The sequence below is a fragment of the Blennius ocellaris genome, assembly GCF_963422515.1.
Source record: "Blennius ocellaris genome assembly, chromosome: 8".
Lineage (NCBI taxonomy): Eukaryota > Metazoa > Chordata > Actinopteri > Blenniiformes > Blenniidae > Blennius > Blennius ocellaris.
Window position 1 is genome coordinate 7,108,792 of NC_137657.1, and position 18,473 is coordinate 7,127,264.

The window sequence follows — 18,473 nt, forward strand, 5'->3', positions numbered from 1 at the left end:
ATTTTGCTGGATTTAAAGTACATTATACTCAAAGTGAAAACTGTTGTCTTCCCCCTGAGAAGCTGACGTGCTGCACACAAAGCTTGTGGTTGGTTCAGTTGTTCTCTGCATGTGTGGTTTCCGTTTGCAGACGATACGGTGCCCTGCTTTGATACGACACTCAAGTTCTCACGAGGACGTTTTTTTTCAGCCTTCGCTGTGCACGCAGGCCGTGAATGAACGTTGGGGATTCACACAGTCACTTCATGTCCGTATAGAAAAAGCAACACCTGAGGAGGTGAAGTGACTTGAGTGTTAAAACTTAAATATCACAAATAAAACATTGTGGTCACAGACGGGTGGGAATTTGTTCTCTCCAGCTTCTTGCTCCTGTGCAGTGATGACGACGATGATGAAAGCTATTTCTTCTTCTTCTGGTCATTTCCTTTGTCAGAAAACCTAAAATTAAAAGAACCAAAAGACGTCCGGGTTGAATTAGACTTTTATTCCAATCGCATGTCACATAAATCAAGACCAACGCATGTTAGTGTGATTTCTCATCGTCAGAAAACTTCAATTAAGTGATAAATGATTTTAAAAAAAACCTGCTGTTTACATGAACACAATTGTATATGTGATGACTCCAGAAATCAGACAAGTGGATGTAATGAGTAATGAATCATGAAAATAATGTAATCAAACTGACTTCACAGGACAATCCTGTGGCCGCATTACTCAAACATATTTCCTGACTTCAAAATACAGTATATTGTTGGTTTTCTATGATTTTCTAACATCTTCCAACTTCAAATCTCACATGGATTTAATCCTCTCCCCCCTCACCTGCTGGGATTTCCTCCGTAATAGTTGTTATCCTGCAGCATCTCCTCGATGATGGCCTGCAAACATTTAAGTGAAAATGTTATAACTCCATTCAAAACTGATAAATTAGATCCAAGGTAAGGAAAAGGTATTTATATGGCATCAGTCCATTACAAAGAAATAAAGAAAATACATTAAGATGAGGTGAATAAAAATCGATTGATTAAATGAAAAACATTTAAAGAAGCCAAAAACCATTACAAACTTTACAGGCCAGATATGAAGGAAAATATCAATCATCAACAGACGACTTTAGTGCTTTTTAAGGGTCTTTCACAATATATTTAACTTATCGAGTTGACCAAAGTTCATCGCAGTGCCCATAATTCATTAAGATCAGAATAACCAACAATCTGCATCGTTCAGCTTAAATACTGGAACCAGAAGCAAATAGATGGTTCTATTCAAAGATTTTAATTATAAATCTACTCGTCAGCATCTCTAAAAGCTCATTGAATCCACTAACAAAGGGAAGGTACAGAAATAGCCAGCTGAAGCGTTGCAGGGGAGCTCCTGTTTGTGCCAGACTGTTTCTCAGCAGGAGGCGGAAACAAACGGTTTCCAACGGCCACCAGTCCGACCCAACCTCAGCTGACTGGCTCTTTATGGAGATTTCAAACCAGTAACTGAGAAATTGATAAACAAATTTGTACAACAAAAAATAATAATAATTTGTTGACAAATAGGTGGAAATTGTTTTATGCAGGGATGCACAGATTCGGATACCAATATTGGGTATCGGTTAGTTCTTTCTATCCTTTCTTAAACCAACCTGCATTTGTTGATATGTCACTCCATCTTTGAGATTCCCATCAACTGTCAAAGGAAAAACAAAGGTGATTGATGAACAACAGAATGAATGCAACATTTAAAGAGGTCATATTGTGCAAAATTCACTTTCTAAATGATTTTTCAACAGTACTAATCGTCCCCATGCCTGGAACGACGCCCCAGAAGTGAAGACAGTGTGTCCTCTCTCTCCCTGGCTTGTTTCAGTTGTTAAAAAGTGTGTTGCTCCAAGGAGCCAATCAGAAATCAAACCCTATATAGTGTCATTGGGGGTTTAGCCAATCACAATCAAGGTAGGCTCCTCCCCTTTGACTCCTCCCACAATTAGGCAGCTCTGCTCTGGCACATGGCACCACGAGAGGAAGTATTTCCTCACCTTAACAAGATGGGCGTGTGTGGGCGGAGCCAGTCCAGCTCACACAGACACAGCAGATTCTGAATGCAGCTCATGTGATCAAATGGAGGAAAATCAGGGGAAAGCTGGATTTGAGGCAATCAACTTTGAATGCAACATTTGTTTAGACCAATGAGACTCATGTGAGATGATCGAAAAGCCTGGATAATATGACCCCTTTAAAGTGAGGCTCTCACCTGGACTGTTGCTGAGGTGGAAAGATCATATTTACTCGCTGACGTTTGGTCTGTGATTAATTTACCTGTGCTGTCGGCGGTATGAGGGTCTCCTGTAGAGTGTTGGACCAGGAGCCACCAGTCTGACCTGGTCGAATTTAACTCCATCAGCTCTGGAGAGGCCTGGAGGAGCTGGGAGGAGGAGGAGGAGGAGGAGGAGGAGGAGGAGGAGGAGGAGTTAATTTACTCATTTTGGGGTAAAATAAACCAATAAATCTGTTTCGTAAAACTATTAATTTGCTTTCTTTCTTCATCTGATAAGAAAATCAGAGTTACATATATATATATATATATATATATATATATATATATACACACACAGTATTATAGTGAATCAAATCACCTCCAGGCTTCAGGAGATGATTATAAGGTGTCAAACCGCAATGAACAAACAGAATAACGTGCGTCCATACGTCTGGTACACACGACGCATGCAGCCGCTGACCCTCGTCTTCATCACACTGATTACACTTCTGAGTCGTAGCGGTCACAAACCTTGCTGAGCTCCACTTTCAGGTTGTACGGATCACTGCCGAAGTGGAAAAGGGACTTTTTAAAACTCTCAATGAGGCGTCGTTTCGCACTGTGGTGCGGCTCTGGAGGAAGCTGGAGGGACATATAAACGTGTTTTCTCGGGGTGGACTGACAGTTGAAGAAATGCAAATGTGGACAATTTGACAGGAAGTCGTTGCATTTGGCACTACGTATAATACGTGACTACTGTTTTATGGCTGAATTTCCCACTGCAGACTAAACCTTCACCTGGTTTGACTTTGCACAATTGTGAAGAAAAAAAAAACGGGCCCCCATACAATGAAATCAGCAAACATCAGTGCAGTTAAAATAGAATGTGGATTATCTGTGATTGCAGCGCTGATCTCAGCTGATGAGATTTGTACTTGAGTGATGGAGATGATTTTGTGCAGCTGCACGAGGAGCCGCTGGACGGGATCATCAATCTGTCGAAGCTTCTTCTGGGAGACACAGATCCCCGCTGAAACTGGAGAGAGAGAGTGAGACAGAAAGAGAGACAGACAGAGAGAGAGAGAGCGAGAGCGGATGGTTCATAAACAGGGACACAGACATTATATATGAGAATGTTCTGCAACGTGCGCTTGCTTTGTCACTCTATCTGAGGTACCTGGTCTTGATTTAATCTTCGCAGAAGGACAATCTCGACTGAGGGAAAGCATCAATAGAAAATGAAGATCAGTCGGTTTTGTTTTCACATGACTGTTCACCAACAAACTTTTTTATTTAATGAACCCATGAAACAAATAACACATTTAGACAGATTATGTCTTGTGTCTATGGGTTTATATCTTAATACTTTACCCTTCACGTGTTGAATATGAACGTATATTAGGTCACAGGCTACTGAATATTGTTATCCAATGTTCAGATCCATCAATACATGTTTATTAGAGATACTATGTGAATATGCAGGAATTACAAATCACTTTGTGTCATTTCATGGGTTCTTCCAACAAAATACTTTTTATCATTATATTTAGAGCTCTGCACAATTCATTTTTGATGCTGTATATGACAGATGTGCAACTTACCCAGTTGAAAAACGATCAGGTGCAGCGCAGGCACAGGAGTTTAAGTCTTCACATAAGTCAGAGAAGAAAAGAAAAGCCAAGTAAAGCTGAAGTTAGAGAGGAATTCCACCGTACAGAAACAGTACAAGGACACGGTAAAGTCAAGCTTTTGAAGATGTCATATAGTTTAAGCCTAACAAGTTCTGACGCAACCTTAGAAAGTTATATATCTTATATTTAAACAGCTTTGACTGAACTCACTAGAGGTTCTTCCTTCAGAGGCAGAGGGGTTTGGGAGATCACATGCTTCCACTTCTTCATCCAAAACATCATCAAAAAGAAATACAATATTGTAATTGCAACATGTTATGATTTTTTTATGTTATTTTGAAGTAAATTCTCGTCACAAAATCACCGTGGGTGATTCTCTGCTCTCTGCAGGTTGAACAACACGCCGTAGAAAAGTGCGGCGCCGGAGAGTCCGTCGTCGTTCCCGGTTCATCCTGCAAGACGTGCAAAGCATTTCTGTCACACATTTCCCCAAAAGTCCACGGCACTCACGCCGGTCTGGGTTTACCTGCGATGCGCTCGGGTGGAGGAAGTCCGGCCTGGCTCTGTGCCTCTCGAGGAAATACTTCTGCGCGCGCTTCCTGTCCCTCTCGGCTCGTTTCTCCAGCGCATTCTGGGAAGTGTAGAGTCCGTCCATCAGCCTCATCATGAGGTCGGACAGCCTGGAGGTCACCGCCACCACGTCCGGCCGCTGCTCCACGTCTGGGCTCAAGCACCTGGGAGGAAATGGCTTTGGTTTTTCCAGCCTTATAATCAGTTATGATATCATTGTAGTAGCATTTTCTTTTTAAAAAAAACAACTTTCTGAGCAATTTGCTTGTCGGTTTCCAATAATCTTTCAAGCCGTTGTCATTCCCATCATGTACTTTATCTTTTTGGAGCCTCTTTTTCATCTTAATCAGAGCTTTCCGAGTGTCGCAGTCTTGTTTAAAATCTCACCATCTGATCATATCCGTCACTCTCTCTGAGAAGCTTCCCTCCTCAACGGGCTCGTAGGCGGCTTCCACAATCTGCCACCGCGGGAAGAGGAGAGCGGATGAAGAAGTGATGGCAGGAAGAGAAAATAAATACTTGAAGGGGACTCGTCTCTCCACCTTGCTGGCCAGTGACAACATGTTGCTGCTGTAGAACGGAGGCCGCAAAGTGGCCATCTGGTAGAGGATGCAGCCCAGAGCCCAGATGTCGGCTTTCTCCCCATACGGCTCGTTTTTCACCACCTCTGGACTGAAAACACGGAGAGACATGAAGGCGAACAAGAGCTTTATGATAAATCGCGTGGCAACAGTTTTGAAAGTGGCGACGTACATCTGTTGTCTCCTCACAAAATATTGCTTTATATATAACTTGGTAGGATGGACACTGTTAATGGACATTTGTGGATTTGGTTGTGAACTGCAAGGCAGAGAAAAAAAACATTAAATAATGACATCTTGTGGATTGTGGAAATTCAGAGGAGCCGTCTGTAGACTCAAGATATGAAATTGTAAATATACTTTTGGAGCAGGGCCATAAACAATCTCTCAGTTCTAGTTGTGTATTCAGGTTTGTAGGACCACAGCCCTTCAGTTTGAGCAGTTTCATCTTAATAAAATAAAAGCAACATTTTTACTCGACATTTTCATCTCAGACTTTTTGTGAAAAGAGAGACTTGTATATCTAAAGTCTCTTGAGCGTCTCATATTCATACAATAACATGAAACACAAGCGGGGAGCCATTTTGTTTTGTCTTGATTATCAGTTAATTGTGGGAATGTGTGATTTTAAAAAAAAAAGCTTCAAGGATGAAGATTTTAACACAAATCATTTTAAAGACATAAATAAAATCCTGTAATTTGCATGGCTGGTGCATGCAATCTGCAATTTGATGGTTAAGACTCCTTTCCATCAGGTGTCCGCATTCCTATTTTGATTAATTATTATTTCTACAAGGGAGGGATAAACTCTATCTCCCCTAGAAAGTGATTAATTCTGGCAAATTGGGAAAAACCACCAAAAAATAAAATAAAATAAATGTATTTGGGAATCAAGGTGAAGCAGAGCTGTCAGCTCTCCCATTGAGAGTGAATCACACACAATTAACACTAAACTCACTCATCTTTTCTTCTTCATTAGGATAAGGTCAAATGCAGCACAGTACCTAATAAAGCACGGCAACAAAAACATTCAATGTCTTAATCGGCTTATTTTAATATATTTCCATAATTTCTTTGTAAATCTTTGTGAATTGCCTCGTGTCTGAATGGTGCTCTAGAAATAAACTTGCACTGTGGTTATTTTCTCCCTCCATCTCCTCCCTTGTTCATCAGAGAATCGGCCGTCAGAATAAAAGTCCCTCACCAGGAGTAGAGGATGGTGCCGACCACTGACGTCAACTTGCTGTTCTCTTGTTTCTGCTTCGCCAGGCCGAAGTCAGCTGCAGACAGCAGAGGTATAAAACACACGTTTGGACTTTTAGAAGAGCAGAAACTTGTAAATGAAGTCAGACGCACTGATGGTGACTCTGTCTTTTTCCCCCAGCATGATGTTGCTGGGCGTGAGGTCGCGGTGGACGATCCTCTTCTCCTTATGGAGGTACCGCAACGCCAGACACATCTGGAGGGCACAGGAAGGAGCAGCATCACATTGTGTTCAAGGGAATTTCCACTCGGATAACAATTCACACACACTCTCAAGAAATCATCAGAAACCCTTCGAAAAACAATCAAAACACAAGCGTGAGCAGATTTACTTTACATCTGCTGCTTTGAGAGGCGCCGTCTGGACATCTCAGGCCATGGCGATTGCTTCAGATTTTTTCCTCCTCCCCCCACACTTTAAATATTTCACATTTTTATGCAGTTTGAGTTGCCGCAGGGTGAAAGCGGGTGGCAGGGTGAGGTGTTGCAGCTGTCTCAACTCGGTGGGAACCATCCACGCTGTTGCTGCGAGTTTATTGTTAGAATAAACACAGCTGGCGACCGCTGCTCTCCCGATACTTGATCTGATATACTCAGTGTCGGGAGAAGCTTCCTGTCTTACACTTAACATCAGCCAGATATCGATTATTATGTTGGGTTGGATTTTATGTTTTAAAATAAAACTGGATGCTCCAGTTTCCTTCCACAAGGAACTCCGGAATGTCACTATGTGAGTGTGTCTTACCGTCTCTCTAGGAGAAATGCACATTGATGCGAAAACCAGTAATTTACCAAATAGAAGATCATTTCCTGAAGGTTTTCACCTGCATGAATATATTCCAAATTCTGTCTTCATTGAACTGTTGCTGCTTCTCCTTCAGAGAGTTAAAGTGATCCGCCAGCGTGACGCCTTCGATCAGCTCCATCACAATGTACAGCTTGTCACCTAAAACAGAGGAAAAGATTATGTTGAGATGGCAAGTAGCAATGTTTTTTTAATTCGCTGTCGTGTTCAAGCACATTCTTCAGGTTCCTCTACGTCAGTATTTGTATTTCTGAGGATTTTTTACTTTTCCTCCTTTTGTTTGAAGATGAATATCTGTATTTTTTTCCCCTTTTTACCTACTTTAAACAGGCTCGTTCCTTCTTTAAACCCCTATGCGGATGATTCACAGTCACAGTAGTTTAAGAAGAATCAAGTTTGATTGATTCCTGTTTCCAATTCTACGATACATTTCCTTCAAAAAAAATTAAGATGTTTTATAAAAATGTATTTTGCCATTGCTCATCATTAAGTTGTTGACATAAGTATTAAAATCAAATGTAAATGCATGTGACTTGTCCAACCAGAAAAAATAGGTTCATCATGCCTTAAAAAGGCATCGTTTATCAATAACGTTCAATATTATCAATCAATAACGAGAACTTTGGTTCTTACCCGTCTATTTTCACACAGCTGTCTATCCTTACATACATTAAAGTGTATGAGTTGTCCTTTTTGAGCAGCCTTGATGAGAAAACGACGACACTCACCTTCCACAAACGTCTTGTAGTATTTAACGACATTTGGGTGCATCATCTAAACAGGAGGAGCAACACCATCAATACACAGAGTATTCAGTGACCATGTCCTGGAGCTTCGTTGTGTTGAGTTTGTTGCCTGTTCTTTGATGATCGTGAGCTCGGAGATGATTTTCTCCACGTTGTTGTCTCGGGACCGCTTGTCTTTGCCAAACGCCGGGTTGTGCAGGTTCACCTCCTTCAGGGCCAGCAGGTTCTGGCCGCTCTGCTTCTGGACCTGCCACAAAGGGTTTGTTCAGAACGACTACTGATGGCAACCTGAAGAATGAAAAAAGAACAACAACAACAAAAAAATACCCCAAACAACAAAAGTAAAAGCAGAATCTGTCTATTTTTGAATGTGGACCTTGAAGACACTTCCAAAGGCTCCAGTGCCCAGATGGTCCAGGATGGAGTAACCATTGATCACTTTGAGAGGAGGTCGGTTCTGGTCCACAGCCGCGATGCTTTCTCCCAGACTGGCCAAATCCTCCTCCTGCATCGAGGAGAAACAAGTGAAAACTGCCTTTTATTTGCAAAATAAAACTGGTTTTACTTTGAATATTAAGAAAAAGCTTGTGGAATCCTGGACCGTGACATTTTATAACTCCATCTTATCTTCTCTGGAAGACAAGACTACAACAATAACACAGAAATCTGTAAACTATCGTGATGCTTTAATGTTTAAATAATGTGAGCCATCAGTAATGTTCTTCCTAGTTTTTTTTTTTTTTATGTATCGCACATTTAGACCAGGGACGTCAAACATAAGGTTAAAACTGGCCCATAAGGAAGCTCCAATCCAGCCTGACAAACACCCAGCAAATTGTAAAAATTTCAACGAAAACATTGATTTTCAAAACTAATTTCTGAAGAGTAGGCGATAAAACACGGCACTGGCAAACGTACATAATGCAAAAGCAATAGGAGACGTTTCCTGGGGACATTTCACTGTATTTTGCACCAGGGCTCATTGGCTTCATGGAGAGATTATAGTCACTTTCTGCAGTTATTAAATATTTACAGGTATAATTAATCAGGTATGCGCTGCACCACAGCAAAGAAGAACTTTATATATTAAGGTTACTATTTTACAGGTCCGACCCACTGAAGATGAAACTGATCTGTACGTGGCCCCTGAACTTAAATTGAGTTTGACACCCCTGCTTCACGTGGGATGAGCTAAAGTTTTAAATTCTGCCCCCTGGTGGTGGAATAATTCAAAGAAGTCACTCTTCAAAGACTCCATACATGAATTTCGACTGCGGGAGGAAACTGAAGAACCACAGAAACACTAATGAACAAATTCAATTGTACCATTAGACATGTGCTCAACATTTCCGTTGCTCTCCTGAGGGGTTTGATGTGTTTATTCGTACTGCGTGATATTGAAGCACGTCTTAGTGAAATGTTCTTCATCGTGAACCTGGTGTACACATGTTTTGTGGACTCTCTTGTAATGTATCTGTGAATATATCTTTATTTCACTGTCCAGAAATAGAGGGCAAAACACATCAAACTATTGAGGAGCAGACTTCTTACGGTGTAGAGTGAAACTTTGGTCTGCAGAGCCTCGTAGGCTGAGAGGTCCCGCACATAGTGTCCAACATCAATAAACAGCTCGAAGAGGTCTGTGGGAAAAAGCCTGAAATGGATAAGAAAACACAAAACAGCAGAGGAAAACATTTAATGAGAGGTTTTTTTTGTAAACTTGCAGATTTCCAGCATTATCTGATTTAAATGGACTTTTACATAACAAGATTTATGGGTAGATATTTTTTTCTGTGCGTGTGTGTGTGTGTGTGTGTGTGTGTGTGTGTGTGTGTGTGTGTGTGTGTGTGTGTGTGTGTGTGTGTGTGTGTGTGTGTGTGTGTGTGTGTGTGTGTGTGTGTGTGTGTTTTAAAGTCACCTCTTAAACAGATGTCTGTTTCTTTCCACACTGAAGAGAAAACGAAGGGCCCGGAAAGCATAACGCTGTCCGTAAGCAAACAAATGAACACAGAATAGCTCCATTACGCCGTTATAATGTTGCATTAACACACAAAAAGCTTATGTTGTTTTGATGTAAATCATGCACAGAAGTGAGGACATTTGTGTTTGTTTGATTATCCTGTTGAATTAACAATGTTTTTTGGTAAAACATCTTAAAATGTTGGAAAGACTGTTCATCTCGTTTGTAAATGAAGCCACGTTTGTAGAGGAATTTGTGGGATGAGCCGTATACCTGAGTGAGTCATGCCTATCAAAATATTCAAAGAATTTCCCTGCAAATGTCAAACAGCTTACACATTTCTCTCTATTAAAATGGAAATAGACTTTCTAATGGTGTTTTTATTGTCAAGAATGATGTTTGCATCAAACAAAAAATGTGTTAAAAACACATTTTCTTACATTTTTATGTAGTTTATATAATTCCTTTTAACTAATATGATAGTTAATAAAACGATGATTCATATTTGTGTTGATATTGTGTTAGCATAAATATTCTTATTCATGCTGTCTGTGTATTTTTTTTGTATATTACTACATTTCAGATTACTAATTGTACATAGGTACAGGCAAGAGACAACTGGCTCATTTAATGCTCTTTTTTATTTCTATTGATTCACCCGCACATTCCCTGTCAAATTAATTAGTTAATTAAAATGACAATATACCTGCAGAAAAGTGGCCTTTGGTCCAGAGCTGGGCGGCAAAATCAACTTTGCGATTATAAAGACACCATTTTCCTGAGGAAACAATTTGAAAATGAACTGATGCAGAGGATCAAGTGTTGCACAAGCGGTGGTGTGGTTGTCAGGGTGGGGCTTCCAGTTGTAAGTCTTGTTTTTCTGCATTGCTCTTCAAGGAAGAACCTTTGTTTACCTGCACGATGTGGTGAGCGGATGTGTCATCCAGACTCATCTCGGTCAGGGCTGTGCAGCAGGCTGGAAAAAAAAAAAAAAGGATTTTACAGGGGATATTTATTTAATTTAGGAACCCATACAACCAGTATTACAAAACCTATACGATATTTAAAGGTCTCTCAAACAAGAGCCAGCGACAGTGCAAACCGTGGTGACGTCAAAATGTAAAGTTCATTTTCCCCGGTTGAATCTTTAAGGAGCATCAAGTCATGTATACATTAGTTACGCCGAGACTCTGTGTCTGTGGACGTCCAGAAACAGGAAACGTACAACAGTTTCCTCCAAAATTATAGATACAGTTAGTTCAGTCTCGGTGGCTTTCATGCTCTCACTTCAGGAAACCACTGTTTACGTTTTCTGCTCCTGATAAAACTCCTGCGGTGGCCAGCAGATGTGAACGCTCTCCCACTGAAGCAGGAATCTGTGACGCTCCAGACCTGACTGCAGAGCCGCCATGTTGTCCGCCTCCTCCTGTGGACTCAGCTCCTCTCTCATGTGCTCCTTCTGGACGCGGCCGGCTGCGTTGGCGCTGGAGAGCGCCTCCATGGACGAGCGGTCCGAGATGTACTGCCCGTCACTGCGAGAGATGTGGAAAGTTAGTAAACGTCAATAAAGTCATTTTGTCACTTTTTTTTCTTTATTTTGGGCCTTACGAACACTCCCTAGCTGTTTGATGGATTGATACCTTCATCATGTTTGTTTAAGTGGTTTTAGTGTTTTTGGCGGATCACAAATGTAACACCCGTACCACCTGGGCCGGGCGAAACTGGAAACTGTGGTACATTAGGTTGAAACCAGGGAGGAGGAAGAGCAGTCACGAGGCAACATGTACTATGTTAACAGTTGTTTTCTAAAAAACTGTGCTTGAAGGTGTAAGATCAGGAAAGGCCAATGAGGTTTGTGGAGATTCAAGTCTGTTTGCAGTCGATCACTATAACATCTTTTAGTACAAATTAGCATTGCAAGGGCTGGCGATGTGGAGCAAGTCAAAATATATGTCTACTGTAGAATTCATCAGTGGGAATAATGCGTATATTGATAAAGGCTTGAAACTCTTGAGTGTGTCTGCTGCTCACTGCCGACGAGTCGGAGTTAATAATGATCAATAAAGTACCAGCAATAGTTAAAAAGTATCAAAGCGTCTGCAGTTAAAATTGCTTCTTTGTTTCTTTTGCTTTCTGTTGATTTAAAATGTGTACCTAATAAAGCAAATATGTCGTCCAACAAGTCCTGCACTGACACGACCCACATGACGTCAGGACACCATTATGCCTTCATACACTGAGCAGCATGTTTCTTTCAGGGTCGGCATCTGTTGGGGTTTTCATCTTCCATCCTGATCATTTGCTTTTGAAAGATTCCTTAAAAAAAAAAAACCCGCAGCTGCATCGTATAATAACCGGCTGAGCCCCGCTGACCTGCCGAGCAGCCGCAGCAGCTGCTGCAGGCCTCCCCAGCTCCGGATCTCCACCCTGGTGTCGGGATCCTGGCAGAGCTGGACCAGGACCCAGGCCACGCTCCACAGCAGCTTGAGGTGCCGACCGTGCAGCAGGCTCAGCAGCAGCGGCACGGCCTCCAGCTCCCTCAGCTGGTTCCTCACGCGCTGCACCGGAGACAGGAGCCTCAGCAGCTCGGCGCTCATCCTGGAGGAGAGACGGGACGATCAACACGTTTTCACAATTCACGCCGAATATGTGCTTCCTCACCTCTTTGACAGGAGGTCATATTCCTGCAGGATTACAAGGAGACTCTCCACAATCGGTAGCTCCCCGATCTCTCCCTTGCACCCCGGGCTGCAAACGAAAGAATGAAAAAAAAATCTCAGATCACATGATTTATCCATTTATTGACTGAGGTGAATTATTTACTGACCTGTCAGCCAGAGCGGTGAGCGCCATCAGGGCTCCCAGCAGTACGCCGCTGTCTGTGGTGGAGAGGAGCTTTGCCAGGGTCTAGAAAGGAAGAGATGGAATTTGTTTTTTGGCTGCACAATGGTGGAGCAGCTCCCTCGTCACAGCGAGAAACTACACAGCTTGAGTCTGGGATTGAAGGCCTTTCTTTGTTTTTCATGTTCTTCCTGTGTATATGTGACTTTCGTGAAGGTACTTTGACTCAGACTCCAACTTTGAGAGAGAGAGAGAGGGAGAGAGAGAGACTGATTGTCTCTCTCTTTTTTGGTTGGGCAAAGTGGTATCAAAGATGGATGGGAGGAATTTGTTCTTCTTCACACACACACACACACACACACACACACACACACACACACACACACACACACACACACACACACACATTGGCAACTGAAAAACTATATTACAGAAACCAGAAAACTGGACACAATCAATTTTTAAAGTGTGGCATAAAATTTGATTATTAATCACCCAGAATAAAGGGATTAGCAGTGTATTTAATATTTCCGTGACTATAATCCAACCAATTATTGTGGGATATATATATATATATATATATATATATATATATATATATATATATATATATATATATATATATATATATATATATATATACAGTATATCCCTTGTGCAAAGGAGTTTTGGATAACAGGGGAAACTTTATTATAATCTTGATCATTTTCATTATTTGATGTATAAAATGTAAATGAATTGCTGCTCTCTCATATATTTAGAAATGTGCCTGTCGTCCAGGTTTCTTTTCTCAGGCAACATGTTGTCAGCTCATTCCTGCGCTGCACCAACGCAAATAACTTCCGATCTGTTTTGTGTTATGAGGTCAAACATCACACAGTCTCAGATAATGTGACCTCAATCTATCACGTACCCTGTGAGCGCCGCTCTCCATGACCCAGACGTTTTGACCGGGAGCAGCAGACAGCTTCTGAAACATGTCTGTAGAACAATCGGTGAAGATTAAGAGGAGCACAACTCGTATCACAAGCGTTGTTTAGTAGAGCTGCCTTCGCTTTGCTCACAGGTCATCGTGACGAGCTTTTGCATCACAAAGCCGTCGCCGCCACAAGACATGTAGGAGGCAGTGAGACACTCCATATGCTGCAAAGGAAAAATGGCAGGCATCAGATGTATTGAGATGAATTGCAAACCCCAGATTCTTTGAACGTGTCGAGAAAAATCTTTCGGGAAATTTACCCGCGCAAGTAAAGTGACACCTTGGAGCTGATGTAAGGTTTTCTTTGAAAAAATAAATGAAAATGCAAGGAGGAAACATCGTCTTTTAATGTAAAGTGCAGTCATTTATAAAATTGCTTGTAAAAACATTCAAGAGGAAGACTTTGAAATTTGACTTGCACCTGATATTGGGGATCTCTGATCAATAATCTGAGGCAGACGAGCACATGGAGGACCGACTGGGATGGGGCCTGGTCGATCCAGTCACTGTTGAGCAAGTGACAATGATCAAGACGACAACAACTACAAAATCCTGTGCATGCATAAACACAATGAAGAACTGTTGATATTAAAAATGTAGCTGAGTGTATATATGTGTGTGTGTGTGTGTGTGTGTGTGTGTGTGTGTGTGTGTGTGTGTGTGTGTGTGTGTGTGTGTGTGTATACAGATTTTTTTTTTTTTTTTTTTTTTACCTGCATAATCTGTTCTTGACCAATGATGTGAGGATGTCCAAAAACAATTTGTTCTGTGGGTGGCTGCTGAAGCATCTTTCATCTTTGTATGTTATACTGAAAAAAACCAAAAACAAAGATCATATCTACTGCATAATCAGGTTCAGGAACAAGAGACATATCAGACTTTTTTCTTTCTTTATACCACTGAAAACACTAATCTCAAAATGAATGTTTGGCCACGTCTATCACAATAAACAATCAGTTAACTTCTGTTTATCACGTCGAAGAAGATAAACCTGCTTATTTTGTAACTCCAAGATGTCAAAAAGCCTCACTAATTATGTTTAAAGTATTTGCTTGTACAACTAGATACTTCATGTTTAATTAGCACTTGTTCATGAATTTCCAGTATATATTGTAATGGACTAAAAGATGGTATACAAGCTGGTATAGTCAGTGTCTAAAGTAAAAAAAAAAAAACAATATCCCAGTGGCCCCGCAGGCATTTCATAATCTCATCACGATGAGACAGAGATTAAAATCATTTTTTCCCAGAAGCTTATCAAATTGCCTGTAAGAAATGTTGCAGATCACTTGATTTGCCAAGAATCAAAATAAAGCCAAACGCTGGCAACAGACCAAGGCCTCAGCCTGCAGAAAGCACATCGGCACATGGTCTTTTTGAGGAAGCCGTGGCATTTTAATGCTGACGTTGTATTTATACAAACGTATTCTTGTTTTATTAAGCCTGTTAACATGGGCGACTTTCTGTTCAACAGAAAAGAAATATCTGCAAAGCGTTGTGAAGGTGAGCTGGCACATCTGAATAATCTCACAGATCTTTACAAAAAAGGCTCGGTTGATCTTGGTCACTGAGTCAATCCTCTGGGAGATAATTCCTCCTGCTGCCATCGGGGTTCAGATACAATGAACAGATTTAAAAGGTCCATTATTCCCTCTGCTCTCTGATTTTTCTATGAGTTTTAATTTGTATTGTTAAGTTATTTGTGGTGTGGGCTACTGCTGGCAGTGAACCGCATTGCCCCTTCTGGATAATAAATCTCCTTTAAACCACAGTAAAACAGCAGGAGTCTTTCAAAATAAGCATGAAGCAGCGGCCCCACATCTGCTCTAGATTCTAGAAAGTGTCTAGTTTTCTTTCACACGTGCAAATCTAATCTTGTCAACCTCGGAGCGGGCAAATACTTGTGCACCCCACCCCCCTTTTTGATCTCTGACAGGAGTGTATACTTCAGGTAAGGAACAAAAAAACAAAAAAAACTATGGTGAATCCAGATAAGTAACAGCGCTGGAAACATGGAGGAGGTCATGAGCTAATATTAGATGATACAACTTGACTTTATCAGTTGGAAAAGGCTCGGAGCTTTGCAAATCTGGGTCCAAAGACCGACCGGGGCCTTTCTGTGTGGAGGTTGCATGTTCTCCCCGTGTGTGCGTGGGTTTCCTCCAGGTACTCCTGTTTCCTCCCACAGCTCTAAAACATGCATGTGATGTTAACTGGTGACACTGAATTGCCCCAAGGTGTGAATGTGAGTGTGTGTGGTTGTCTGTCCTTCTATCCTGCCAGAGAAAGCCGGGATCGGCTCCAGCGACAGGATAGCACAAGACAAAGCAGGATAGAACATACATTTATCACAAGAAACAACCTAAATTTCTCCATCTCAGAGGTTTCATTGGCTTCATCCTGCCTGTGTCTGCTGCGGTCTTTTGCGGGATGCACGGGTCTGCGGCCTCCACGGCTGCATGCCTTATTACTCTGAGTCAACGCAGCCTCCTGCAACACAGGAGGAAAGTCTCACACCGTGATGTAAACACAGATCTGCAGAAGTATGAGCTGGGTTGGGGGGGAGGGGGATAACACTTGTTATCAGTGTCTAGACACTCTCCCTCAGTGTGGCATCATCTGGTGTTGCTCACCTCTTGCCTGGTGCTGCCTTTGGCAAGAAGGGACTGGAGCCTCCTGAGATCATGAGATGCCCTGGAATAAAGGCATATCAGGTGGCTTGTTTTGTAACATATTGGCGGGAGACGGACGTGGATTTGTGCAACAGGCCATGAAATAGATTTAAAACCAAGATGACTGTACTTACTTGCTGTGGATTCCTGTGGATTTCAGAGGGACTTTTTCTTGTCTTCTCACTTTTTTAACCGACATTTTGAGCATTGGATTTTGTTGCCATTAGGACCCTGGGGAACATAGACACCCGTTAAAAAGTGGGACAATAACGAAGTAAAAAATTAGCTTCAGAGAAGGTCAGCTATTGGAATCTGGTTAAAAGAAGCCATTGAAGTCACTAATAAAACAACTCTTACCCTTCTCTGTGCATTGCAGACGAAATGAAGACAGCTGGCTTCAACTGCTAAACACAAATATTGGCGCAATAAATAATATCAGCTGCAAATACAAGCGACAGTTTATTTTTTTTCGCCCTAGTCAAGACAACCTGACGGTAACAAATAAGAAGGAAGAATACTCCGATTTCCGCATATTTAGCCAATCGAAGGAGAGCTTTTTGACGAGTGGTGGTTGCTATGGTTACCACGGACGCTTCCTTGGATTCGGAGGAATTTCACTGACACTTACACTTTAAGGTTTGTCGAACAATTTGACAGAATTTTTTTAAACTATATATCAAAAGTGACACAACTAAATGGTTTTTCTATTTCATATTATTCGTTGTATGTTATGCACTCTTAGTACTAAATCATTTAGTTTGCCATTACATTAAGAAGCTGATTTCTTTTATCAAATTAATAAATATTATGACTACGCTACAAAAAAAAACTGTCTCGATTTCATCTGTTTCATAGGGAAACAGGGCAAATATGTTAATATATATATAGTAATATAAAACATGTAAATATTGTGAATATTCTGAAGAGAAAATAAATAATTAGGTATGTCTTGTTATCTCGTGTTTCACAAGAGACAGAACATTTAATTTCTTTAATTTTTAAATGTTTTATTGTTTTGTTTAGAGAAGTTACAATAACTCATCAACTTTTTCTTTTCTTCGTTCTTCAGGGTGGTGTTTTCAGTTTAGATTTTACTAAGAGAGAGAAGACTAAATATGCTTTGTTTTACGGCTAATAATAATAATAATAAATATTATTATTATTATTGTTGTTGTTGTTGTTATTACTATTGCTATTATTAATATTAATAATTTTGTTTTTAAATAAAACTTCGTCTGATTCTCGCGAGATCTCGTCGCCAGTGAAAGAGATTACAACCATATCGCGCGATTACAATAGTTTCTCCCCTCCGGATTCACGTACGATTTTACGTCGGTCTTCCAGCGTAGTGTTCCCCAGCTCACCGCGTGCTGCGTAGCTCATTGTGCGTAGCTGAGGCAGAAAGTGGCGAGAAGGGGAATGTCGGCTTGTGAATGATCGGTTCTTGCGGCGGCAGGGAGCGTCAACGTTATGGGTGAGACTGCTACGAGCAGCTACGGTCGCGGCTTACACCGAAAACCTCGTTTTGAAATCAGACTTGTGACGATTAATAGTGGAGTCGTTATTTGAGGAGCTTGTCTGTGCTGCTATTAAGCTTGTGCAGTTGTCTGAGCAACCAACGCCCAGTCGTCCGCCTCCACTTTGATGGCAGCTAGCTGCTCGCTGTTAGCCTTAGCAGCATAACCTAACGGGAGTGTCATTTCCTGTCTTTTACAAAGTATTTCAATTGATGTTTTTCTGTGTTTTACGGGCTCCGGTAAAGCACCGACTTGGTTTCCAGACAGGATTTCACCGGATATCGTCAACTTTGATTACCGTCTAACTTAGTGCCATATGTTGGATTAAAATCGCTGCCGTAATGCTAACTTCCACACTTTGGCGAAACGACGAAAAAAAACATTGAATCTGACCCGTTTCGGGTGTCTCTTTTAACCATTACTAACATGAGAGGTCCTCTTAAGTATCCCAACATTATTCCGAGTGCATTTTCTGTCCTTGGCACTACATTTTTCCACCCCCTTGAAAATCGTTTCAATCGAAAATGACCGCTTATATGTTGCTGTAATGGAAGCTGCACCCGCGTGTGATCAATACTTTGATTAAACTGTCACGATCGGAGCATTTAGGTCAGGAAGTTAGCCAGGGAAGATGTGTCAGGCTAGGTGTAAAGAGGACACGGCC

At 41.3% G+C, this 18,473-nt stretch overlaps 1 protein-coding gene across 1 annotated transcript; it reads right to left on the reverse strand.

Moving 5' to 3' along the window:
* Positions 1-818: 818 nt before the first annotated feature.
* Positions 819-16,491, reverse strand: nek10 (NIMA-related kinase 10; the record flags this gene model as incomplete). Its single annotated transcript, XM_080501298.1, has 30 exons — positions 819-878; positions 1,634-1,677; positions 2,307-2,412; positions 2,776-2,886; positions 3,180-3,280; positions 4,386-4,609; positions 4,833-4,903; positions 4,988-5,117; positions 6,231-6,306; positions 6,383-6,485; positions 7,114-7,235; positions 7,823-7,868; positions 7,950-8,087; positions 8,217-8,345; positions 9,392-9,494; positions 9,759-9,823; positions 10,507-10,578; positions 10,715-10,776; positions 11,193-11,332; positions 12,174-12,398; positions 12,462-12,548; positions 12,628-12,707; positions 13,555-13,622; positions 13,706-13,784; positions 13,881-13,922; positions 14,042-14,126; positions 14,334-14,429; positions 15,983-16,110; positions 16,254-16,314; positions 16,427-16,491. 30 exons carry the CDS (start codon positions 16,489-16,491, stop codon positions 819-821), a joined length of 2,919 nt encoding a protein of 972 aa, XP_080357424.1.
* Positions 16,492-18,473: the final 1,982 nt, after the last annotated feature.